Source organism: Rhinolophus sinicus, chromosome 2 (genome assembly GCF_057876585.1).
Source record: "Rhinolophus sinicus isolate RSI-liver-muscle chromosome 2, RSI-T2T, whole genome shotgun sequence".
NCBI lineage: Eukaryota > Metazoa > Chordata > Mammalia > Chiroptera > Rhinolophidae > Rhinolophus > Rhinolophus sinicus.
In genome coordinates, this window is record NC_142502.1 from 183,970,666 (window position 1) to 183,996,067 (window position 25,402).

A 25,402-nucleotide genomic window follows, 5' to 3' on the forward strand; every position below is an offset into this window, starting at 1 on the left:
GGCCTGTTAGTGGTCCGTGACAATCAACAGTGTGACCAGAACTCCCAGAATGGACTAGTATCATGGGAGTCGCAGGCCAGGGGGGCGGGGGGGGGGGGGGGCTGGCAGAAGGGCTGCGTAACCCAGCCTAGGTCCCCTATTAGACGGGATGCAAGTCGATTCTTTCAGACCCAGCCAAGCAACGCAGGAAGAGGGAGGGGCGGCCACCCACAAAAGGGCAGCGGCAGGTGCTAAGCCTCAAAGGGGAGACTATCACTGTGGAGAGAGTTGGACACAACCGAGTTCTAGAAACTGGAGAGAAGTGAGACTGGATGGGAGGGCAGGGCAGGTCATGACGTCACGGGATGCTGAGCTGACCAATCTGGACGCTGTCTGGAGAACCACGACGGGCCCGTGACGGGTGCAGACAGGGTTAGACCCGCATTTTACGACAATTTTTCCGGTGCCCACTAAGAAGTGGGGACGTCGGTGGGGAAGACCAGTTAAGAGGCTTCTTGCGAAACCTCCAGGTTGGAAGAGAGCGGGCCTGACCGGCCGCAGATCCGGGGCGAGCGTGGACAAGCCGAGCGCCCTACCTGTGCAAGGCGGAGAACAGGCTGCTGGGGCTCAGGAGCAGGGGCCCCTGTGGCAGCACGGTCCCCCTCTCGTTGACCCAGTGCAGGTAGCCCCTCGTCATGTCTGCCATCCCGATGGCACGCGCTGAACAGTAGAGAAACTTATATCCGTTTCTGAAAGAGACAAAACGTTCACATTTAATGGCCTCACAAAAGGGACCCTGTGTGCATTCACAAACCCTGATCTGCATCTGCTTCATGAAGAACAGAACTGGGGCAAGTTCCCTCGTACGTGAGAGGCCACATTCTAGAAAATGTGATTGGGAATGCGTGTCGCTGTCACTTACCAAGCAGTTCACAACGCTCACTCGGCTTCATCCTCGGAATATGTTAGTTACGTTCCCCCTGCTTTACCACTAGGGAAACTACAGCTTTGATGCATCAAACCGGCCCAGCTGCCTGTACCTGTGCTGCTCAGACTCACTACCTGTGCACCAGGCCCATGTCACCTGCCAATTCAGACCTCGTGCCAGCTCTGAGCCCATCCTTACCCGCCCCACACACACACACACACATTCACACTCACCATCAAATCCCCCCTTCATTCAATAATTCCTGTTGGCACATAAATGTACTCTGACCTCTCTCATCTCAGCCTAAAAATAACCCACGCAAAAACCACCATCAAAAAGCTCTCCTTCGGTTTTACCTCTCCAGGTCGAATCCCATTTCTCTGTTCCCCTTTGTAGCAAAATTCTTTCAAAGAGCTGTGAATCTGCGCTGACTGCCTCCTCACTCAGTTTTCTCTCTCTCGTTCCCATCTCACTGCCCCTGTTGTCAAGATCACCTGTGATCTTGCCACCTTGCCAAATCCAGGCACGGCTTCTCAATTCTCCCGTGAACAGACTTCCCGGTAGCATCTGACGCAGGCAGGTCGTCAATATTCCTCCCTTCACAACCCCTTCTTCCCCTGGCTTCCAGGACCCCACAATCTCCTGGTTCACACCTCCTCACTAGCTGTTTCTTCCCAGACAAGTCCCTGTGGCTCTAAATGTGGCTCTTCCCAGCCTCTTAAATGTCCAAGTGTTCTGGGGTCCTATGGCCTCATTGCTTCTCACCACTCTCACTCCCGAGAGGATCTCACCCACTTCTGTGGCTTTAAATGCCATGTCTAAACGGAGGCAGTGGTAAACACATGTGATACCATGATGTAATAAATGTACATTTGGTCTTCATCCCCGGTTCCTGGCACAGAGCTTCTAAAACCCTTGGACTTTCCTGATCGCGCGAATAAGAGCATCTTTCCATTACTCATAACAAGCCCCTTTCATCCATACCTGAGTTTATGCTAACGAGGTGACTCAAGAAGGATGGGGGTTTGTTGCCAGGTGAAAAAAAGCCATGCAATTAGAGGTCTGCAACTTTCAGCCCCACCCCCCCAAATTCTGGGGAGGGGCGAGGGGTTGGAGACTGAGTTCAATCACCAATGGCCAGTAATTTATTCAATTGTGCTTAAATAGTGAAGCCTCCATAAAACCCCTAAACACTGGGGTTCAGAGAGCTTCCTGGTTGGTGAATGGATCCACGTGCTGAGAAGGTCGTACACCCCAACTCCAGGGGGGCAGGACCCTTCCTGACCTCTCCCTATGTACCTCTTCACCTGTCTGTTCCTTTGTATCCTTTCTAATAAACCAGTAAATGTGTTTCCCTAAACAGCCATCAAAGCAAATTATCAAACCTGAGGAGGGGGTTGTGGGAACCCCGATCTGTAGCCACGTTGGGCAGAAGTGTGGGTGAGCTGGGGACCTGCTAGTTACGACTGGCGTCTGAAGTAGGGGCAGCCGTGTGGCGACTCTCACCTCCATTCCTGCCACAGCCTGAACCTCGCCCTGCCCCCTCATCAAGCCTCCACACAGAAAGAAAACTTAAGAGTCTAAAACGTATTCCGATCCTCCTCTAAACACCTCCAGAGTCTTGCCATCGCTCTCAGGGATAATCCAAAGTCTTTGCCATGAGCTACGAGGAAGGCCAGTGAGACCTGGTCCCTGCTTTTCTCTCAACCCCAGGGGCTCCCCGGCACCCGGCTCCCCACACCGTGTCCTTACTGCTCCTCCAACTCCACGCTCATCCCTGCGCTGGGCAGCTGCACGTTCTGGTTCCGCTGCCTGAACACTCTTCCCCCAGACCATCAGGGCTCCCTCACGCCCTCACCTCATCCAGGTCTCTGCTCAGACAGCACCTCCTCAGGGGGCCCTTCCATTGTCCCTCTATGTAATAAAACACACCCTCCCTCACCCTCAACCCAGGTATGGATCCCTCACTCTGTTTCTTTTTCCCCATGGCACTAATCACTGATACTACCTTGTGGTCCCTTGTTTAAAGGTATGGCTCATTAATCCGCACATTCCCTGAGGGCGGGGACCCAGTCTCATTCTTTGCTGTAACCCCAGTGCCCAAAACACTGTGTGTCGTGCAGTAGACACTCAGTAACTACTTGCTGAATGAGCGAGTACAAACTACCCTCTTCCCATCCGACTTCTTGCTTCTCCATGAATATCTTATGCTGACCAAACGACTGGCTCAATAACATGTTCTTTAAAACAAGAAACAGGAAAAGTTTTAAGACAAAGATAATCTAGAAATGTCAGCTTGTTTGGAATACAGGAATGCATCTGAAAATCAAGCAATCTTTTTTAATTAAACATCTTTGTATCTTAGCTGTCTAATTAATATAATCTTTAAAAAAAGAAATCACTATTTCTGTATATAGCTCTTCACATCAAAGCCAAAAAGCTGCCACCTGCAGGCTCTGCGATGCTGATTTTATTCAGAACTCGCTTTGCAAATACCTTTCCTGGTCTGACCATGCCACCGCGTCATTCTCACCACACAAGTGTTCTGCTCCTGAGGCCATTACTAAACTCAGCTGGAAAATCAGCTCTAGGACTATCTGAGGGGGACATGCTTGTTGGTGGCAGCTGGGGTTACCTTTCCGGACCTTTGACCCCATGAAAGCTGTCGGAAATACCAAGTGCTCCCATTAAATGCTCAAGTAGCACCAAGTTGCCACAGCTGACTCTCAGTGGTGTCCCTCATGGTAAGAGGCCCTGCTCAGAAGGGCGGCAGTGGCAGGACACGCTCCGCCCACCAAGGCACACCCACCAGGCACTCCCACATCAGGCCCTGGGCTGGGTTGGCGGTGCACGGGGGATCAGCACATACTGCCCTGTGGGGACAGAGAGCGCCGAGAGGAAACCAACGATGACACGTGACACAGCAAAGGTGGACACAAGGAATCCCGGGGTGGGAAGGCTGCACCTGCGTGAGCAGACACCCGAGAACAGAGGTGCAACACACACGTGGATGGTGCTGGTCCCTCTGCTGCGTCAGCCACTGACGCGGGGCTCTGGGGAGACACCAAAAAAGGAAGAGCCTTCCACATCCAGGCTTGGGAAAGACGGCTTCTCCTTCTGTCCCAGTCTCTACGTCCCTGTCCAAACACTTGTCCCAGAAAGATATTAAAATAGTTTGAAAAGATTACCTTTAGAAGTATTTTCCAAGATACACTTCTAGACTGGAGTTTCTCAACTACTGATGTTTTGGACAAACGTGTAAGTAATTGTTGGGGGGGCGTCTCCGTAACGCTGCATTGTGGGATACTTAGCAGCACCCGTGGCCTCCACACACTAGGTGCCAGTGGCACTCACGCCCCACTCATGACAATCAAAAATGCCTCCAGACATTGCCATGTGTCCCAAGGGAGGGAAACTCGCCCTCAGCTGAGAGCCACTGTCGGAGAGAAAAGGGACCTCTGTAGCTCCCGCTGAGGTCCTAGAAGGGAACTCGCCCTCGGCCCCAAGGAAGGAAAGCTGTGCCAGACTCAGGCTTCCTCTCAGCTGGCCTCACGGCCTCTGCCATCTGGTGCCAGCCGACTTTCCTGGTTCACCTACACCCGCCCCGTCCTCTGCACCTAAGCCTCCCTTTCATGACCCCACCACACACTTGGTCATGTCCCAGGACCCTCCTGTCACTCCTGCTTCCCCCCCCCCGTGGTGACCGTGCCTCTCCCAAAACCCTACTCATTGGACAAGGCTCAGCTCAGGAGCACCGTCTCACTGAAACCTTCCTTGAATCCTCACCTCTCCAACCAGAATTAATCTCTCCTCCACGTATGTCTATGAAATCTGCGTTTCTCCTTACACCTCCCCCCACCGCCTTGTTTTGGGGACACAACTGCCCTCCTATGCGCCACAAACTCCATGAAAGGAGAGGCACCCAGCACGGACAGCCCGCTGCAGAGCAGGTATGCAACCAGTCAGCGAAAGCCTGTGGTGCTGAGCGAGGCTCGGCTGGGAAAAGCAACACCCAGCAACACAAACACACACACACACACACACACACACACACACACACACACACAGTGACTTCAACCGCACAACCCGGAGCAGAGCATTTGGGGCGAGCAGTGCCTGAAGGGATCCAGCCTGATGTCCTCATTTTAGAGAAGAGGAAACCGAGGCTCCGACTGGGGAAGGAGGTTCCAGCGTCTGTGCTGAGCTAGCGGCTGTTGCCCCTCCAGTCGGGGCCCTGACTCTCTCATGCGTACCACATGACAACGGCAATAACCTACGAGGACCTGAGGTGAAAGAAAGGAGTAACTGCTGTGAGACGGAGAAGGAAAAAGATCCTAACCGTCTACTCATGATCATTTTCAGTGTCCTGGCTTCAAGGGGCACACAGCTTAGGCCACAGATGAGCTCATCCACCTATGGAAACACAGAGCACATTCATTCTCGCTAAGTCTCGGAGACGCTGATTTCTGGTTACATGAATACAAAAACACGAGGCGTGGTCACAAAATACAGTAAATGTTTAAATAAAAAAAATTATTACAGTAAAAGACACATTGCCATTAACCCTCCTCAAAATACTCCCCCCCTCACTTCGGACACACTTGTCCCATCGTTCTTGCCACTTTCTGAAGCAGTTCTGGAAGTCCTCTTTCGTGAGTTTCTTTAGTTGTGCTGTTGTGGCTGCCTCGATGTCCTGAACTGTTTATTTTTCATGGTCATTTTGACTTTGGGGAAGAGCCAGAAGTCACACAGTGTCAGATCCGGTGAATAAGGTGGATGGGGACACACTGCAATGTTTTTATTTGACAGAAATTGCCGTACCAGAGGCCATGTGTGACACGGAGCTTTGTCATGATGGAGGACGAAGTAAAGACACTCACAAAAGAGACTTCCAGAACTGCTTCAGAAAGCGGCAAGAATGATGGGATTAGTGTGTTCGAAGCAAGGGGGAGTATTTTGAGGGGGGTTAACGGCAATGTGTCTTTTACTGTAATAAATTTTTTTATTTAAAAGTTCACCATGTTTTGTGATCACACCTCATATATATCACATAAGGTAGAAAATCAGAGCAACTATTGTTCAAATTTAGTCCCCAAAAGATCCACTGGCTCGATGTAGATATTTTAGGAAATGTCCTTTTTTCCTTTCCTTCTGCTTACTGAATATAGTTGAGCATGAGGGAGTTTCGTATATCTTCCATTTGTATCTGCTCTAGTTCTTTTTAGTCAATAACCAAGTAAGCTTTTTAAAATCAATAAACAAGCAAGCTTTACACCCTCTCTGCGAACAAGATAATAATTTGTCTGACAGATAATTTCTCCCAGGCTGACCACATTCAAACAAGTAATTACATTCGGCAAAATATATAAATAAAACGGCCCTCATCTTCTGTTATTTCCAGGCAAGCGGCTATCTGCAAGCCTGCTTTTTCCATTAGCCAAATCCTGCAGCACATAAAATTCAAGAGGGACCCGAATTCAAGGAAAGCAGTATCAGCAAAGAGTGATCAGTCTCCAAATCCTAAATTAAGTGGTATCTTCTTCCTGGTACTCTGGCAGGCTAAACATTTTTCTAAATATGTCTCTGGGTAATCACACATTTGACTTCCAAAGAAATGACCTGGACTCATTCAGGAGAGAGTGACAAGCTTTACCAGTTCTTTGCCCCTGCACTTCTCCCAGTCTTTGCCCGTAAGACCTTGGAGGAGATGGCATGTGACACACTGCCAGGGCAGGTAGGCACTCCAGCCAGCCGCCAGCTGCGGAAGCCTTTCACCATGTCCAGCCTGGGCTAGGACTCCGTGATGGGACCAAGGCCACCAAGCCAGGCCGAGCCCCTGGGTGTCAATAAAAGACTCCGTGAAGCCAGGGGAGGAGATGAGAGCTGCCCGGGGTCGCGGATTCTGGACTGCAAAGGCTTCGTGAGGACTGCAGCATCTGAGCTGGACGTTACAAGCTGACAAAAATCAGAGGTAAAGGCACGCCAAGCAGAGGCCATCATATGAGGAAAGGCGGGACGATGGGAATATGAGGCATGGAGTGGGGACCACCACAGGCCTGGATCAGAGCAGGAAGGTGTCGGAAGCAGCAGCAGAAAAGGAGGACCGAGCAGAGGGCGAGGACCCGAAACCGCTGGGTTTCCAAAGCCACAGCACGGAGCTTGCACCTCCTCCTGCAGATGCTCTGAGAGGAGCCGCGCGGGGTTAGAGCCACTGCTCCAAGGGGCCCGAGCATCACTGGTCTGGCTGGCTGAGGACACACATCGAATTCAGTGATCAAATAAGCATCAGTAATCAAATAAGCACCCTAAAAGAAAGCAACTGTGCCTTTTTAAAATAAAGTTACAGTAAAGACAGGAATCGATTTATCTTCCCAAAATCAAAATGAATCAAGCTGCGAACTACTCAGCAACCTGACCCAGGAGGGTTTCTTTCAACCAAAAATAGATCCAATTTTCAGTGTCATGCAAGTCACTGAAAACTCAGGGGATTAATCCTTCTGAACAAACGTCAGCCCACGGTTGTGTACAAGAGCACAGACAAGGGGACTGTGCGGAGGGCAATGTGGCGACACTGACAAAACCTTATCTTCAGATGTGCTCACGCTTGGCCCAGCAATTGTACTTGACAGCAGCCCGTCCCAAGTGTGTGCGCCGTCTTTATTTATTTGTATGTTCATTGTGCATAATAAACAGGATACGTAAACACTTAGTACATCACTGTTGGAAATTGTGGCAAACACTGCACACTGCCTGCCGCGGTCATGAGCAGAGGGCTGGTTACACACAGTAAGGTTTATCCGGATCATAGAGATTGTGCAGCAGTCAAGAAGGGGGAAGCCTGACATGTAATGAAACATTAAGGACACATTATTCAATAATGTGAGTGCGTGTGTGTCGGGGCAGGGAGACTGTGTAAATGAACTTTAAGTACAGCAAGACAGAACCCAACTGTTCACAGTAGTTCCACTTGTAGGGAGTGGATTCGCTCGGCGCTAAAGTAGGAAGAAGATACGACCTTTGTACTTTTAAATTTCTCCATTTTTCTTATTTCTATTTTTTTTTTTTAAAGAATGTATTATTTGGTAACTTTTAAAGATGAAATCTAGAAAGGTAAGGTCACACAAATAATCTGGGCATCTGAGAAATCTGAAGCCTTTGACCCCACCGGGATATAAGGTCTGCCCCCAGCCATCTGTCTCCCACTGGGGAGCCTAAGATCCAGGCAGCCTGAGACTGGGTCTACTTCATTGTCATCCCAAGCACCTATCACACGGCCAGCCACCCAACAGGCAGTCCCTGCCGCCACCACCACCACCACCACCACCGACCTGGGCCAGAGGTGAGTGCATCAGGCTGCGAGTCACGGGCCTGGGTCTCCATCCTGTCACTCAGCGGCTGGGTAACTTTCTCACCTGCCTCTCCAAGCAAAGAGGGGCTGTCCTGAGTCAGCCTCAGGCACCGCCCGCTCCAGCCAGCTGGAGAACCGGATGCACGGGAGGCCGAGCTTTCACTCTAGTCCACAGTAAGCTGAAGGCAGTGTGATGAAGCACAAGCCAGTAAGGGGAGGGCGGGGAGCCCCAGTGGGCTCTGAACCTGGAGACAGACTAGAGCAGAAGCAATGGACTTGCACTTGGGTTTTAATGAGTTCTGCCTGTTAGCAGTTATGGGAATTTCGACAAATCACTTTAACTCTCTGAGTTCACTTCACTCATCTAATGATATTACTGATTACTTGCTTTTCAGAATTACTATAAGATGTAAGCGAAGTGACACACGTGCCCAACAAAAGATCGCAGCTTAAGATCTACTGTCCCCCCTGATGGGGTGTGGGCCCCAGAGCAGCTGCTGGCCTGTGTCTTGGCCACTCAGCGGACCGCCCCCCAGACCAAAGGGCCGGCACCACAGCTAAAACCTGCTTGAAATCTGCACCTTTTTTGTGTAAAATAAATCTCTTGGCATATATGAGACTACAGTTTCTCCACCTGATTATCTTTGCCTTTCCTCTGTATGAGATAAACCTCAGTCCCTCGTCTGACGCTGCCTCGTCCTTCTCTCTCCATCAACGTTTGATTCATTTATCACTTCCTTTCTTGTCTCTTGGCATTGAATTCAGATTTGCAGTTGGTGGGATTCACCGTGTGCTCAGGACTCCCCACTGCCACCCTTGCACCCCTCTCGGTAAGTCACCCCAGCAGTCAAGATTCTGGGTGCAGAGTGCCGTGGGCACCAGCAGAGCGTGGGGGTGGGCACACTGCCCTGTACTTACTGGCTCACTTTGTGGTACAGCTTAGCTATGCCTTGGTGGGTCCAATCCTTCCCGAGGGTGGGCAAAATGTGGCCCAGAGTATCTGACCTAAATAAGGATAGAAGTGGGAAGAACAACATAAAGAGGGTATCACAACAGGGGGGTGCGGGGCAGTCTATTCCAATTCACGCATCCTAAGTGCCTCATAAAAAAAAAATGCCAACAAGACCCACAACTTCCTTTCTGGACAAAAAGCCCAAAACTAAAGTAATCAAAGGAGAAGGCTCACAGAGGGATGCGTTAATACACGAATAGACTGAGCATGTGTCAAGCCCTTGACTTGCTAAATCAAAGTGAAGGGCCATCCAGAAAGGCACGCCCTTCAGAAGTGTCCACATGAGCACCAAGACCGGAAGCTGACACCCAGGTGGAAACAGCTAGCAAGCCCTAAGGGCGGCTGCAGATTCAAGGGACGAAGACTCCTTGAGCAACCCCACTGCACAGAAACTGAACTGCACGAGCCCCACGATGCCATAGAAAGAGGACTGAAACGCTGGCTCCAGGCCCAGGGGTCCCACAGCCCTGAGTCAGCGGGACCTACCTGGTGATTGTCCCGTCGATATCAGAAATGATAACTTTATCGTCCCAGTTCCACAAATAGATGGTACCCTCGCAGCGACACGTGCCTTGATACTGTGTGGTGACGCTGAAAACCACGTCATTGGGGCCATTCTTCAACTTTAAGCTTTTCTGAAAAACATGAACTCAGTGTCCTCTCAAGGGGAAGGCCCAGGTGGAGAGATACTTGGCTTCTATGAGGAGCAGGATTAGGAGTTTTGTTTTTTCAAATCACTGCCCTGGGCCACTGTGCAGTTCTTTCTTTCCCTATCTTGCTCTCTGTGAGGAGGGTTCTTTCCAGGTTCTGGGCAAGCTGAGATCCAGCTCTCCTTGCAGACGCACTTGCAATGCAGCTCACACACTTCCCTCACCGGCCTCCTACTTCCAAGGGTAACGCTACTTTGACCCCGTATTTCTGGATGAGAATCACCAGAAAGAGTTAAGTGACAGGCTAGCAGACTCAGCAAAATAAACCATAGTTGCAGAATAGGTCACACTTACTACTCCGTGACTAATATGAAGGGCCACGCCAGGGGAGACAAATTTAAGCCAAGTGTGGAAATATGTTTCCTTCCCTAAGTAGACACGTTTTTAATGGTTTTTATACTGACACAAATTGAAGGCAAGCAGTCTCGGTTATCAGGCACATCTCATGCCCAAACACACGTAGTCTAGACCCAGGGAAATCACACCAGATGCTGCCACACTCCAGCTCTCCCCGTGCCGCTGGTTGCAGCCACTCGCCACACAGCCACACAGGGCTGCAGAGATGCGTGCGTGGCCTACGTGGGTGTCTGGGCTGTCTGTCATCTCTTCTCATTAAACACCATCACGACGAAGCCTGGGATCCTTGCTCACTGAGTGCTCATGAAAAACAGGGTCCAGGGAACGAGGGCCGTGCACCCACGCAAAAAAGGTCATTGTGACCATCATGGGCCCTGCCACCTGCAATTCTCTAAATCTCATCACAAGTGCTTGATTTAGGAAATGCATTTGAGGAAATAACAAACTTCTCTCTAAAAGTGGCAACACCCCTACAGGATTTTTGGTCTATCAGTCATTTACACCTCGGGATAAATTAGATCCATCAGGCTACCTTCCACCAACACTTGAAAACAGGGACCTCCAGGGCTGCATCAGAGAGGACAAAGGGGAAATGATGCTGAGACAGCCTGGTCAGGTGCCGACGTCGCGGTGGAAACATGGGTACCAACAGGAGGGTAGCCAGAGGGCAGCAGGCACTCCGGGATAGAAAAGTGTCCGCAAGTACAAATGGGAGCCAGAGAGCAGAAGGGACACTGTCACACATTTGGGTGGCTGTGCCTTGGCCAGTGCCCACAAACAAGGGAAGAACAGGACACTCACCAGCTGCTCTGAGGTGAGCCGGAGGGTCTTCTTGTAGCTGACGTTGGACAACAGAGGGAGGTGGTTTGCACTTGATGGCTTGGCAGCTGCATGCTCTTCATCACTGGAGGATGATTCATGCTTTATTCTAGAACACACAGTGACGTAGTCACCAATTAGGAAATGCATCTGGGTAGCCATTAAAAATGCATTAGGCCGGAATCAATGACGGAGCCAACGGGTTCTCTCCTGAGCACTGCCTCCTGGGTGGTCATTTACCATCTGCCCTTACATTTATCAATGAACTCGCACTAAATTCCCATTCATAAAGCTCTTGCATTATTCAGCTGGGGCTGCCTCTCCTCCTTCACTTCCCTATTTACAAGCTATCATCACTCTATTTTCAACCAAGAGGCTCCCCTTCCTGACGAGAAGGGTTGAGTCCCTCCTTGTCTAGAAGGATGCTCACAAACGTTCTCCTCCCCTTCTGCGGGCCAAGCACGAGGAGCCCACATTTCCACGTGTCTGACCGAGCAGCACCCTGTGTCTTCCTCTCCAAATCCACAATTCCAAACAACGAGGGCACTCTAGGACTCACCAGAGGGTGCCAGAGCAGACCAGGACGGTTCACCAACCCTCCCCAAGCCCCTGAGCAGGCTGCCCTGTGAGCAAGGGCTGCCTCTGACCAGCTGGCACCGAATCCAAGGCCAAGGCTTCTGGCTCCTCTAGACTTTCCCGTTTGCTGGCGGGGCTGAGAGGTGCAGGTGGGAAGCAGACTCATTTTCTTTAAATAGCGCATATAAAGCATATCAGTAATTAGTTGTTCCCTAGATTAAAATCCTGCTGTGGATTTTAATCCTCAGCCCAACAATATCAGCTCTGCTTCCCAGGACCATTATCTTTAAAAATGCCTTAACTCGTACAAAGTGCTTAATAAATGTTTGTTAGGCTAAGTGGAAAAGGCTGAGTGGCCCCCAAGCAGGCATATTCTACCCCCTCGGGGACACGCCTTTCTGCAAAGCTTCCTTCCGGCACATCCCTATATGCAAGACTTGTATGAGTACACAGGAGATGTCTTCTTATGAGCTCTTCCTTAGTGCTAACGTCCTTACCCTCTGGCCTCCTGTTTTCCCCTTGCCTCCCTTCCCTTCTACTGCAAAATTGTCAGCTACCTCCTCTGCAACCTGTTGCTGTCGTCCTCCATGTGTGTTCATTCCAGAAGCAGTTCCTACAATGCAATACTGCCCCAAAGTAGGGGAGAGTGAGCGAGGACTCCGTGACACCACAGCCCGCTTCTGTTATTTCTACCACCTCTCCCCGTGTGGAGAATGAGCTGCCCCTCCGTGAGCACCCGCCCCCGGGGGCCCAGGAGAGGCAGCCTGTGGGCTGCGGGCTGGTGAACTGGAGCTCATTGAACCAACAGTCATGTGCACTGTGCTGGGTGTTGTCCATACAGCAAAGAACCTGGCCCCGACTCTACCAGGGCTTTCGTCTGCATGGTCACAACACAGCAGGACCAGTGCTACGAAAGGAAAGCAGAGGGCGCCACAGGAGCAGCTGGACTGAAGGCCTGGGAGCTGCCCAGAACCACTGGGCTGGATTCACAGACTTGGCCACGCCGGACACAGCCCTGTGAATGAGCCGCAGGTTAGAATCCTGGTTGGTCTGCGGCAGGGCTAAGCCACATGTGGGTGAATCCACACCCATGACATTGCCACTGATTTTATGGAGAATGAAAAAAAGCATAGCAGTTAATCCGAGAAACCCAGGTTTGAAGGCCACAGGAACTTCAGGCTGTGTTACCTAGCACAAAGCACGTCTTTTCTTTCAGCCCTGATTTTCTTATCTTAAAATGCAGAAAAACAAACTGCATCCCACTCAGCAAAAAATTCCAGATGCATGGATGCAGTCAGACAGCCTGTAAAGAGCCGGCCCGGGAGACACGAGGCCCAGGAAAGGCCTCGCAACCTGAGATTTCTCTCTGGGCCTCAGTGGCTCATCTGTAATATGACATGTTCCAACAAGAGTCCTGTCCAATTCCGACCCCCACGGAGCCTATGAACAATGCTGGTCCTTCTGAACCAACAACCCAGAGGCTTTCAGACAGACGGGAAGACACAGTCCGGGAGCCCATCGGCCTGACAAGCGCCTGGGTGGGAACCAGAAGGAGACGAGGCTCCAGGCCCCTCACTGAATCGGAAAATGTTTATGTTCCATCCAAACAGTTTGGAGTGAAATGAGATCCAAATGCGAACTAGAGCTCCTAGTGACAACAGACTGATGTGTGCCTCTGCTGGTCGGGTGTGGGAGCAAGCAGGAATTGCTGTTATTCCATCTGCTGCTTAAAAAAAAAAGAATTCTAAAACTGTGCAGCATGCCATGTTTGCAGGCACACAGAAAGGAAAACACAGATACAAGAACTAAAACGAGACTGACACACTGGGCTGCTGGTCGTTCCAGCTGAGGACGAGTATACGGTCATTTGTGGACTTGCCACCCCATGTGGAACGACCTGGCTCCCGCCCGAGCCCCCCCTCCCTACCCCACTCTCGCAACGGCTCATTAAATGTTGCTCACTTTACAGCATCTGCAAGAAGCCACAAAACAAAAGGGCTCATCTCGCTTGAAAGCCTATAGCTGTGAACGTCTAAGCTAGCACTTGTCACAGTGTACGTTTTTCAAATGGTATTTTAATGATTTGTATGGTGACAAGCTGTTTGCTCAATTATGAGACTTCAGGGACTGTCCTGTCAATCAAGTCTGTCAATTAGGAAAGTACTCCTACACCTTTTTTTTTTTTTAGTCAACTGTATGAATCTAATTAGGAGACTAAAAGTCTAAGATGCCAGTAAAAATTAAAAGATTTACATTTCTCAACAAGAACTTTATGTTAAAACTTTTCAGAATCTCAATTCCTTTTCACAAGAGTCATCCTCCCTTTTTCAGGTTTAATAAAGAGGTGTCATGTGACTAATTCAGCATGATGATTTAAACTATTTAACTGAGAAAAGCATTTTTGTCAACATTGAGTAGGATTGTATCAGGCAGTAAGAAAATCCAAAACGCTTCAAATAAACCACGCCAGCTGGTGTCCCAACTTGGGAAGAGCTGCAGAAGTGTCTTGCTGTGCCCCCGCCTTGAGCCCACCCAGCGTCATCGCGGACCCTCCAGGCCGCTGCGGGAGCAGGGAGAATAACAGTGGTGGCACCAGGCCCTCAGTGTGCCGGGCCTTGCAGCATCTGTCATCATGATCCGCCCCCTTTCAACCTCTTCCCGCCTCAGGCCCATCTTCCTCTAGGTCAAAGACGGGCAGATTGCGCGCGGAACTTGGCAGATGTCCCATGGTGGGCCACACCTCGGAGTGTATCTTAAAATATTTGAAACTGCTTGGTTAGGACGAGCACGGGTCCTCCAGGTCACCACAGAGCCAATTTCCCGACACCCACGCAGCCTCCGCAGGCACATCCGTGGGGCCTGTCGGGCTTCGCATTCCAGATCTCTTTCCCCGTGAAGCTGTTGTGGGGGTTAAATGAGCCAACATCTGCAGTGTTGGGGTCCTTCTCATCCCCCTTTCACAAATGAAGGAAGACACACTGAGTGAGGGGTTGACGAAGTCGCCAAAGGTCACATACAGAAGGTTGACAAAGTCCCTTCTCTTACGTCTTGCCTGCACTACCTCTCGTGTTTGGAAATTACTGCCAGGACAGAGTTCTTAAAAAGAATTCCAGGAGAGCAGGATGTTCCTCGTGCAGCTAAAGCGCTGGTTTAAACTGCTTCGGGCAGGTTTGCGTCTTTGCTCATGTCCCCTCTCATGACCTTGACGGTCTCCTGTGCAGCTTCCCCCCAGCCCGGCTGCTCCAGGCAGGAACAGTATACTTGTTCCTTTGCTCAGACACAGTAAGCAGCTTGCCTGAAGCCAGGATTCCCAACCAGGTCTTCCCGACTCCAAGCCTGCCGCTTCCCTCTAGTAGCAGTAAACAGCCACTTACTGAAAATCTCATACTTAATATATCGCTTCGAAGGACTGCAGGTTCTTATCCTGTGCTCCCATCTTGAACACACCTGCCATCTCCCTTCCAAGACCACTCAAAGCCAAACTCAAAATTCTTGCTGGGAAAGTATCCAAATAATCATGCTTGAGAGCCCTTCCCCAGACATGAGCGCGTGATGCAGGAGGAAGGGAAAATGGACCACAAGATCTGTCAACCCTGCTCCCCTGTGGCGTGCAGATGGGCAGGGGCTCAGGAGCAGCTGCAGGACCAGGACGTCCCCCAGGAGAACAGAAAAGGCGTCCCCTGCCAACATTCCCACTAGGAGTGCACGGGGCCACTTAAGGTCATCTTCAAAAACAGTTGTATCTGGACCTGCACACTCTTCTCCACAGAGAACAACAGAGAAATCAGATTGTTTCCTGCTTGCCACCTACCCTGGGTTCGTTCCTACACGTATTTCCAACAGTGAATTCTAGAAACAAAATAGTTTAAGATAGAGAGCTTTGGCCAGCAGTCTGAGGACTTGGAATCGAAGGCCCCCCTCCTACAAATCCACAATATATTGGGACAATCTCCTCAGTTCAGTAATAGCTCAACAAGATCCACGCAACACCTGCTGGGCCAGGCACTGGTTTGGCCTCCAAGGTACAAAAATGATTACGATACACATCTTGCCTTCAATTAATTTGTTAGCATTTTCTGTCTGCTAAATAAGAAATGCAATCCTGGGTTTCTTAAGCACAGAAACAGCGTGAAGGAGAGGTAATATGTAAAAGGTGTGCATTTGCTCACTCAGGGTCCGTACATACCGTGTTTCCCCGAAAATAAGACCTAGCCGGACCATCAGCTCTAATGCATCTTTTGGAGCAAAAATAATGTAAGACCTGGTATTATATTATATATCATAACATATTATATAAGACCCAGTCTTATACTATAGTAAAATAAGACCGGGTCTTATACTAATTTTTGCTCCAAAAGATGCATTAGAGTTGATTGTCTGGCTAGGTCTTATTTTCTGGGAAACACAGTAGCAGCAACGTCATAATTAGTGGGTGATGGCATTGCCTTCAGAGTATGGCTACCCCCAAAATCCCATACAAATAGATTAACCTGAAGACGAAACCCTGCAAACGTTGATCAGTGTTATCAAAACCTAATATCTCCTATGCCAAGTTCATATGAGTCTATATCAATACTTAGAAAAGTAGCAACATAAGTCCCAGGAAGTATTTAAACTACAGAGAGGGGCAAGTTTCTTCAGAAGGAAAACTTATGTCCATTCTGCTATTAACGCTAGTGTTAATCATCACCGTTATTATTACTACTTCTTCTCTATACTGACGGCTGTCACATGCCAACACCATGCGAAGCGCTCTGGTTACATTATCTCACTTGAGTCTCATAATTACTTTGAAAATTAAATATCTAAGGGAGCGACTGCCTCCATTTGATTAGTGGGAAACCAAGTTAAACTGCTCCAGGTCATTGAGTAAATGACAGAGCCAGGGCTGGAACCCAGGTCTGCCACCCAGGTGCACGTGGGTCCCAGGTGGGAGCTGTTCGGTGAATCCTATCGGCATCTGCCGGGTCTGGGCCATGACCTTGGACACAGAAAGGAGCTGCCGCACCCCAGGTGGACTTGCACTGTACCTGGTGGCCATGCTGAGCTGTGACGGCTGCTCCCCAGTATTGTGACTCTTTCCAGCCAAGCACTGCTCCGGCTTACTTTCCTGGAGAAGAAGACGAGAAGGAGTCGGGGTGTGCCACAGAGAAGCACCTGCACAATAGCTGGGGTTTCACGATGGGCTCCCCAAAGCCTACGGCAGGGACCCAACTGCCTTCCCCAAAAGCACAACCCCCAGGGAAGGCAGGGCCCTGCCACTCCTTGGCTTAAAAGTATACAATTAAGCTGAGAAATATTTTGGACAGAAATGAGTCTGTTTTCCTTAAGTGTTTGTGGCACCAAACCAAACTTCATAATCACTGTAGCTTATGCAAATGGTTGATCAAGGGCTGCTTGGATACCCAAGGGCTTTCAAAATATTTTCTTATAGCTGCTGATAGAAATGCCTGAAAATATTTTCACACCATATTTTGCTTGGGAAAATGTGGATGCATTCTCTCTTTCTCAATACCACATACTTTTAATAGCAAATGCTCCTCTGAGGTACTAGAAAGAGCTTTGGAATTCTGAGAGATCCGGGCTCAGTCCTGCTGCTCACGCTTGAGATCCTTGGGCAGGTCATGGAATCTTTCAGAGCCTTATTTCCTCACCTGTGAAACGGGGGTGATAATGTCCATCCCCTAACGCTGCTGTGAGGGCTACAGAGATGCTAACGTGTTTCCCTAAAAATAACACCTAACCAGACAATCAGCTCTAATGTGTCTTTTGGAGTAAAACTTAATATAAGGCCGGTCTTATCTTACTATGATAAGACCGGGTCTTATATAATTAATATAATATAATATAATATAACATAATATAATATACCGGGTCTTATATTAATTTTTGCTCCAAAAGACACATTAGAGCTGATTGTCCAGCTAGGTCTTATTTTCGGGGAAACAGTACACGTCAGCACAGAACCCGGCCCGTCAGCACAGAGCCCAGCCCACAGCAGACAAGGGAGGAGCAAGACACCACCACCCCCAGGGGCCACGGGAAGCCATCAGAGGCCAGACACAAGTGTCAATGGACAAAGGATATACAATTAACCTCATTATTTATGGTTGTTTGGTCAGGAGGTAGTTAGGTCGGGAAGTTTTTAATATTAATAAAGAAAATGAATGATATAAACAATATAACAGGATGACTATCTTAACATATGATGAGGACAACTATTTTCAAATATTCTTTAGCTTTTTATAAGCACACAAGTAATTGATGTGATAACATGCCGGGTAATGTTTAAGTTATTTATTGAGGCAGGTAACTTAGCCACCACTTCTAACAATTCTTTATCAGATGTTAAAAATGCTAGTGTTAATCAACAACATTCATCACTCTGTCTAGTGCTCTTAGATATACATATATATATATATATGAAATAAATGTATTTCAGGTTTTTTATGAAATATTTAATTTCATAACTGTTCCTTATTTCATGCTGGCATTCCCCTTAGTTCAAACTGGTGAGAATCTGACTATTCCATAATAAATAGGTCTTTGAAATAGACTTCTGCCTAAATTCTAGAACATTATACTCCCTAATAAGGGAACCTGAAAAACTCAGGTAGGCTAACAGAAAATGTGAAAGAACCATTTTATCTTGATAAAAACCTTCCAACAGACTTTTTCCCTTTGAACTAATGGAATAAATAAATAAATTGAGCTCACTGGGGTTTCTTTTACTATTATAATAACCAACTTGACTGTTGTCCTTGGTGGTTCTTCCTACTACATTCCAAAAGTAACCAGCATTCCCTCAACAAATATTCGCTGAACCCCTGCTCCATGTCCAATATGGACATCAGGGAGAACTCAGGGATCAAAGCCACACATGGTCTCGGCCTTCATGGACTGTGGGGTCTGAAGGGAAAAGAGATATTAATCAAACAGTCAAACTAATATGTATATAATTATAAACTCTGGCAAAGTTCATGAAGGAAAAATTCCCAGGCAGAGATATGAGAACAGAGAACAGCAGACCAGGCTAATCTGCAGAGAAAGGGACATTTGAGATGCTGGTTAATTAAGTGAAGAGACATGAGAGGGATCCTAAGAGCACCAGACAGAGAAAACACCATATGCAAAGGTCCTGGGGTAGCGTGTACTTTCAGCCAGTGAAGCTAAGGTACAGAGGGCAGGGGGAACATGGCAAAAGATGAGGCTAAAGAGGAAGGCGGGGACTAGGGTACACAAGTCCTGTGACCATGTTCAGGATACTGGCCTTGATTCTAAGAACCCTGGGAACCCCCTAAAATGCTGTAAGCAAGGAACAACATAAACTGGACCAGTACCCAATAGACCAGTATAACTACAGTATAGAGAATGAAGACGGGAAGAACGGATACGAACAGTCCACTTGGAAGTGATCCTGGGAGAAATAACGGTAGGTTAGATCTGTGGGCGTGAAGCTGAAGAGAAAAGCAAAATCTGAGAAATAGTTACGATGACAAATTGATAAGCCTCAGAGACGGACTGAATATGAGGAGCGAGGAAAAAGAAGTATCTAGCGTAAGGAAGTGTCTAGCCTACGGATGGACAGTGGCACCATTTTCTGATGATGGTCCAATGGAGGAATTCACAAGAAAATTGTGAATTCAATTTTAGAAATGACAAGTGTGGATCCCTTGAAGTGAAGCAGACACATGGAGATGTCCGTCTAGTTGACTATTTGATAAATGGACATAGAATACAAAAGAATGTCTGGCTTGGAAATAAAAATGGAGTCATCGCATGGGCATGGCTGAGGCTGCCGAGGGAAAAGTAGGCAAAAAGAAGAGAAGGCCCCAGGGCAGCCCTCGCGGAGCCCCTTATGGAGACTAAGCCAGAGGAGGAAAGCCAGGTGGACATAGTGGCATGGAGTCAAGCAAAGAAAATGCTTCAAGAAATAGGTTGGGAGGTAGACATAGATCTGAAAAAACGTATAGGCATTTATAGAAAACGGAAACCAGAGCCATGTATATTTAGACATGCCACTTAAGTGAAATGACTAATGAGAATTAGTCTACGGTTGTAAGTGTACCTCACTAAAATCATCCTCACAAGCAGAAGGAAAATATTTAACTTAAAAAAATAATAACAATTTAAACTATCAGGTCGAATCCCTCCTTTTTACAGACGAAGAACCATTCCAGAGGAAGAGTGACTGGACCATGGTCTCTGAGCTAAGAGGTAACGGAGCAAGGAAACGGAGCCCAGCTCTCTGCTCAGCTTTCCAGATCCTTCTTCTCTACCTTCCTCACATACTCTGATGCCCTTCCCCATTTTGGGGCAGAGCTGGCTCCTGCAAACTCAGTGTTATGGCTTATGCTTATTTCTCTGACATTAACAGCTTGAAAAACTCCACTACACAACGCCAAAATTTACTGAGCTAAGTAGAAACACTCTATTGTTTTCCACGCTTACCTCCTTGATTGTGGTATTTCTTCCCCTCCATGAAAACCACCATCTTCCTCCCTTTCTGGGCATCTTATCCCTCATGATAGATTCCACAGTGGCCTGTTTTAAATGTATGGTAACATAAATAATGGAACAAAAAAAAAGATCAACTCAGCACATTCAAACCAAAAGACACACACATGCAAATTAAAGTAAGATTACAAACAATAAAAAAAAATAATAATAATCAAGAGAAAACACAACATACTATGTGCGAATTAAAAATTTTTGAGAAGCAAAACCTAATGGCATCCAAAACTACATTAAGGTAACTTAAGCATGAAGACTTAAAAAGATGTTAAAGGAATAAACAAACAACAACAACAAAAATATAACAACAAAAAAAAGAAAGCATTGAAAATCATTAGTGATTAGTAAGACCAGAAGTTTTCCAATTAAAGTGGCTTACTGGTTATGATATTGTTACTATCAATATGATGATTATAAAATAAAAAATGAAATGATTAATATGGGGTATAGGGTAAAAGAGTCTTAAACAAAAGGTAAAATGCACAGGATGTTTTTAGTAAATGTAAATTCCCAAATTTTGAAAAACTGAACATTAACAGATGCATTTAAAAATCTCAAGTGTTAAAAAGAAAATTCTTACACTTGCCCTAAATAAATGGAAGTTTGATGGGGGGAAGATTAAATATTAACTAATAACTTTCTAAGTATTTTCAAAGAACAAAATATCTATCTTGAGGCTAATTCCAGTACCAAGGTAAATGTTATCTAATTTTCTCTCCTTGGTTTGTAGAACTATCAGGGAGCTGACATATCAGCTAATAATGAAAGAAAGATCTGGGGTGGCCATTTAGCTCACTCAGTTGGTTAGAGCGTGGTGCTAATAACTGGTTCTAATAACTGACTGAACCATGCGCTGGTTCAATCCTCGCATAGTCCACTGTGGCCTGCACTCTCCTTAAAAAAAAAAAATTAGAGTTTCAACCAAATAGGTTGCAGGTAAGTGGAAAGATAAATAATTCACATATTTAGCCTGCAGTGTGCTTTTTACCATTTAAAACATCCCTACCTGACACAAGGGAAATCCTGCATACACTAAAATACAAACCATACATACCCTATTCACAAATAGAACAATCCATAAAAATGTCAATTACCTTGTTCCTAATTCATCCATAAATGTAATAGAACTCCAATAAAAATAAAAATAAAAAAACCTAGACAAACTGATTCTGATGTTCATTGGAAAAACAAACAAAAATAGCCAAGAAAATCCTCAGATAGAAGAGTAATAAGAAGGCACAAGCCTTACTAAATATTAAAATTTATTTAAAACTATAATAATTAAAAGAATGCAGAGTTCATACATGAATAAACATATTAATGGCACAGAAGACAAAGTCCAAAAATAAATCTAAATGCATAGAGAAATATAAAAGATGATAAAGGTGTAAATGCCTGTCAGTGGGGGCAGGAGTTTTCTAATAATGAAAGGTACTGGGATAATTAGGGAGCTACCGTGTTTCCCCAAAAATAAGGCCTAGCCGGACCATCAGCTCTAATGCGTCTTTTGGAGCAAAAATTAATATAAGACCCAGTCTCGTATTATATTATAAGGCTGGGTCTTATATTATATTAAAGTAAGACCGGGTCTTATATTATATTAAAGTAAGACCGGGTCTTATATTAATCTTTGTTCCAAAAGATGCATTAGAGCTGATGGGCCGGCTAGGTCTTATTTTTGGGGAAACACGGTGTGCCAACCTGTTAGTTGCCTCTATGAGTACATCATCTCCTTCCTTCCTTTCTTCTTTCCTTCCTTCCTTCCCAACACATCCAAAACTCTGTTTAAGAATCAGACTACAATATATTCCGGGAAGGCAGGCTTAATTCCAGAGGCTGAACCTCAGTTGGTTTACACCATTCATAGTCATCCCACTGTTTTGCCAACAACTGGTTTGGGGGTGATCATGTGACCAAGTTGTGACCAATGAAATGTGAGAAGTCTGTCTCCATCCTTCCTATTTTGGATTTGGTTGTATGAGGAGTTAATGTGTAGAATAGTCATCTTGTGATCATGAAGGGAAAGTCAAGAAAATCACAGAGAAGCTAACCCAAATTCATCACGCCGGGAACTACCAACCTCTAAGATTTTCATTATGTACAATAATACCCCCTATTATTTAAGCTACTTGTAGTCACTATGTTTCCTGCAACCAAAGAATACTGATTCAATAACCAGCTAAGAAAAAATTGATTTGGTTCCGGGTACCTCCCCCATTACTCTCAAAATACAATCTGGATAGATCAAGGATTTAAGAAAGTACTTGAAGAAGAGACAGGGCACATTTTCCAAAGGTTTGGAAATGGGAAGCAGGGCCATGTCAAGTGTGACACAAAACCCAACAGTTGTAAAAGACTGAAAATTTCTACACATAAAAATAATTACAAATTAGGTAAATACCATAAAGTCAAAAAAATTATTGACAACTTGTAAAAAGATTAGGATGGATTTCTTTATGTCTAGGAGCCGTGTGTATTTCCTTTTCTGTGAACTAAATCCTTTAACAATATTTGCATTGCACCGGCCTTTTCTCTGATTTGTAAGAGTTGAAACATGTAATGCAAAAATTTGTCCCAGGCCATGGATACCAGGCAGCTAGCAGGGGCAAAACAAAACCCATGTGGAAAAGCATGCCCTCCACCCAGGGCACAGACAATACTTACAAATAAAGTACCCCCAAAATGAGGTCACAATCCCCAAATCCCAACAGACACACCCACACACACGTGTGCACACACCCAAGTGAGCATACACTAAACACAATCAAATCAGACTTTCCAGAACCTCAGACATCAGGGTTATCTGACAGACTACAACATCCAGAGCAGCACAAAGCACTTGCTAAGTGTGCAAAGGATACGTGTATAAGACATGGACTCTGCAGCGAAAAGAACGTGTAGGAAGACACAGCATTGAAAAAACAAACAATTCCAGGCGAGTGTCTAGTGAGTCGTCAGGAGGAGGACGAGAGCAGTGGCTGCTGGGGAGCCCCGGCCAAGTCACCCTCCCCGTCACAGCCACTCACCGGCTCTCACGTGCAGCCAGGAGCTGCCCAGGCCCGGCACTCATGGGGCTTGTTTCCTGGCTGAGCCACGCCTGACGAGGGCATCTGGCGTGCTGCGTCCCTACCCCCTCCCCTCGTCATCCCTGGGCTCTGACACCTGGGCATCCATCTGCTCTGCCTGCACTTGTGTCCCTAGCACGGCAGGTGTTGAGAAAGGAAGCCCAGAGGAGGCAGGAGGACTTGGTGGCAGTGCCAGGACTGGGGGGTTTTGCCTTGATGAGCAGGAGGGGGACGGACATTCAAGGTGCCAGAGACGCAAGCGAGACAGATTCGAAACCCCTGACATCTATACTCATGAACTTCCAAAGAGCACAGTGTAATTAACTTTGTGGTTCTTAAAAAAAATAATAAAAATTGAAATTCCGAGCACCCACATAGATCTGTCCATCATTTTTCTTTCTCATGTTAGAGCTCACCTTTGGCAAAGGTTTCTGGAAAGCTTGCATCGCCAGGAGCAGCGGTGCTGCTGTTGTCCAGTTATAGTATCTACATAAAACAATAAAATAAATGTCAAAAGACCAAGGCTCAGCCTGAAACCTCATGGAAAGCTTTGGAATTCCAGTCTGGTCCTTAATGAGCCCAATACTTTATGTCAGCACCCCTCGCCCTCCCTGACATGTCCCACCCTTGCATGGGCCCCTGTCCAGCTAACCCTGCAGTGACCCCACTGACGGGCCAAGCAGCCGTCCGGGCAGACGTAGCGGGAGAGCCCTGCAGGCCGCCGGAGAGCAGCCCAAGCTCCATGTGTCTGGAGCCACCGATGTGCCTATGGCCTGTCTTGCCACACTTCAGGGAAAGGCAATGAGCTACCCCAAGGGAATACATAAACATCCATGACTGCCTCTTAGGGAGAAAAGTGTGTCGGCAGTCTACAAAAACACCTACACATCCCCTGAGCTCACACAAAGGAAGTTCCAAGGGCCGGAGCCACCGTCTACTCTGTCACATCCGAGGGCAATCCGGGCCTAAGTCCTACAAGCCCGTGACGCAACATGGTGGGTAGAAAATCCAGCACAGATGAACATTAAAATCTACAAGCTGAATCGTCACTGATGTCAGCCTACCAACCCACTGTACAATAATGCAGTCTTCTGTCAATAGTGACAGCAGTCAATTTTTGAAAAGGTTACAAAATATAAATATATAAAATGATTTCTAAGGTCGTCTAGGTCTCTGTATTTGAAAAACTGAACCTGACAGGGTATCGTGTGACGGCCAAACGGCCAAAATGACTTTCAAGAGAAACTTACTTATTCCCGATCTTTACCACAAGATTGGGGTCATCAATGAGGGCAGGGTTGTCCACAAACTGTTGATATGACACGGCTTGTTCCAGAAATGCATCTGTGAAAGCAAGCGTGGGGGAGAGGGGAAAACATAAAGAAAATGTGGTTCAAAAAATAGGCCTATTTTCACTTGCTCATGTCTATAGGTAAATTTTCTTAAGAGTTTATACATTCCACCTGTGCAGCTAATTCTTAAAATGTATTTGTAAAGTGGGCTTCAGTTTGTTTGGGGGCAGTGTCTATGCAGAAATGAAGGGAGGCTGGGCATCTGCGGGTGTGGGGAGTGTGTCCTTAGTTAGGGCACACACATTTACGCAGGGGCAGGTGTGTGGGAAACACAGGAAACAGATGAACAGTAAGCAAGGCTCAGAAACCAGGAGACCTGGGTCTAAGTCACATTTACTGTTGTAACCTTGGGCAAGTGATTAATCTCCCCAAGCCTCAGTTCCGTCATCTGTCACATCTGGGGATAACAGCCATGCCCACTTCCTCGGTGGCTGTGGGGATGGATGAGGTTGTGAATGGAAGGTGCAGTGTCCTGCCTGAAAAAGGCCTCACTCAGTGTCAGCAGGTGGGATTCTGACCACTGTCACCTACAGAAAGTGCGGAGGGCGGCACGAGGCCCAGCCGCTGACCCAGCCCCACCACACTTAGAGCGGCGAGAAGGCCACAGGGTCAGGAGGCAGCCTTGTTTCAGTTCTTCATCATCAGGGTGATGGGTTAGCTGGTCCAGGCGCCAGGATAAGGGCCCGAGTCTTTGCAAGTAAAGAAATTCACAAAGCCTCGAAGGGACGTCAGGGTGGAGACA

General features: G+C 47.3%; 1 protein-coding gene across 12 annotated transcripts in view; it reads right to left on the bottom strand.

Moving 5' to 3' along the window:
- Positions 1 to 25,402, bottom strand: part of LPIN1 (lipin 1) — a 112,474-nt gene that overhangs the window by 12,512 nt on the left and 74,560 nt on the right. For 6 of the 12 annotated variants that reach the window (XM_019751161.3, XM_019751240.3, XM_019751311.3 and 3 more), the window contains 8 exons: positions 24,559 to 24,652; positions 23,725 to 23,794; positions 20,181 to 20,273; positions 16,760 to 16,839; positions 11,136 to 11,262; positions 9,754 to 9,902; positions 9,174 to 9,260; positions 576 to 728 (listed from right to left, as the gene is read on the bottom strand). In XM_019751161.3, coding sequence (XP_019606720.3) covers positions 576 to 728; positions 9,174 to 9,260; positions 9,754 to 9,902; positions 11,136 to 11,262; positions 16,760 to 16,839; positions 20,181 to 20,273; positions 23,725 to 23,794; positions 24,559 to 24,652 — 853 coding nt within the window. Of the gene's footprint in view, positions 1 to 575; positions 729 to 9,173; positions 9,261 to 9,753; positions 9,903 to 11,135; positions 11,263 to 16,759; positions 16,840 to 20,180; positions 20,274 to 20,421; positions 20,500 to 23,724; positions 23,795 to 24,558; positions 24,653 to 25,402 lie in introns of all 12 variants that reach the window. The other 6 variants (XM_074331697.2, XM_074331698.2, XM_074331696.2 and 3 more) reach the window with 2 other exon arrangements.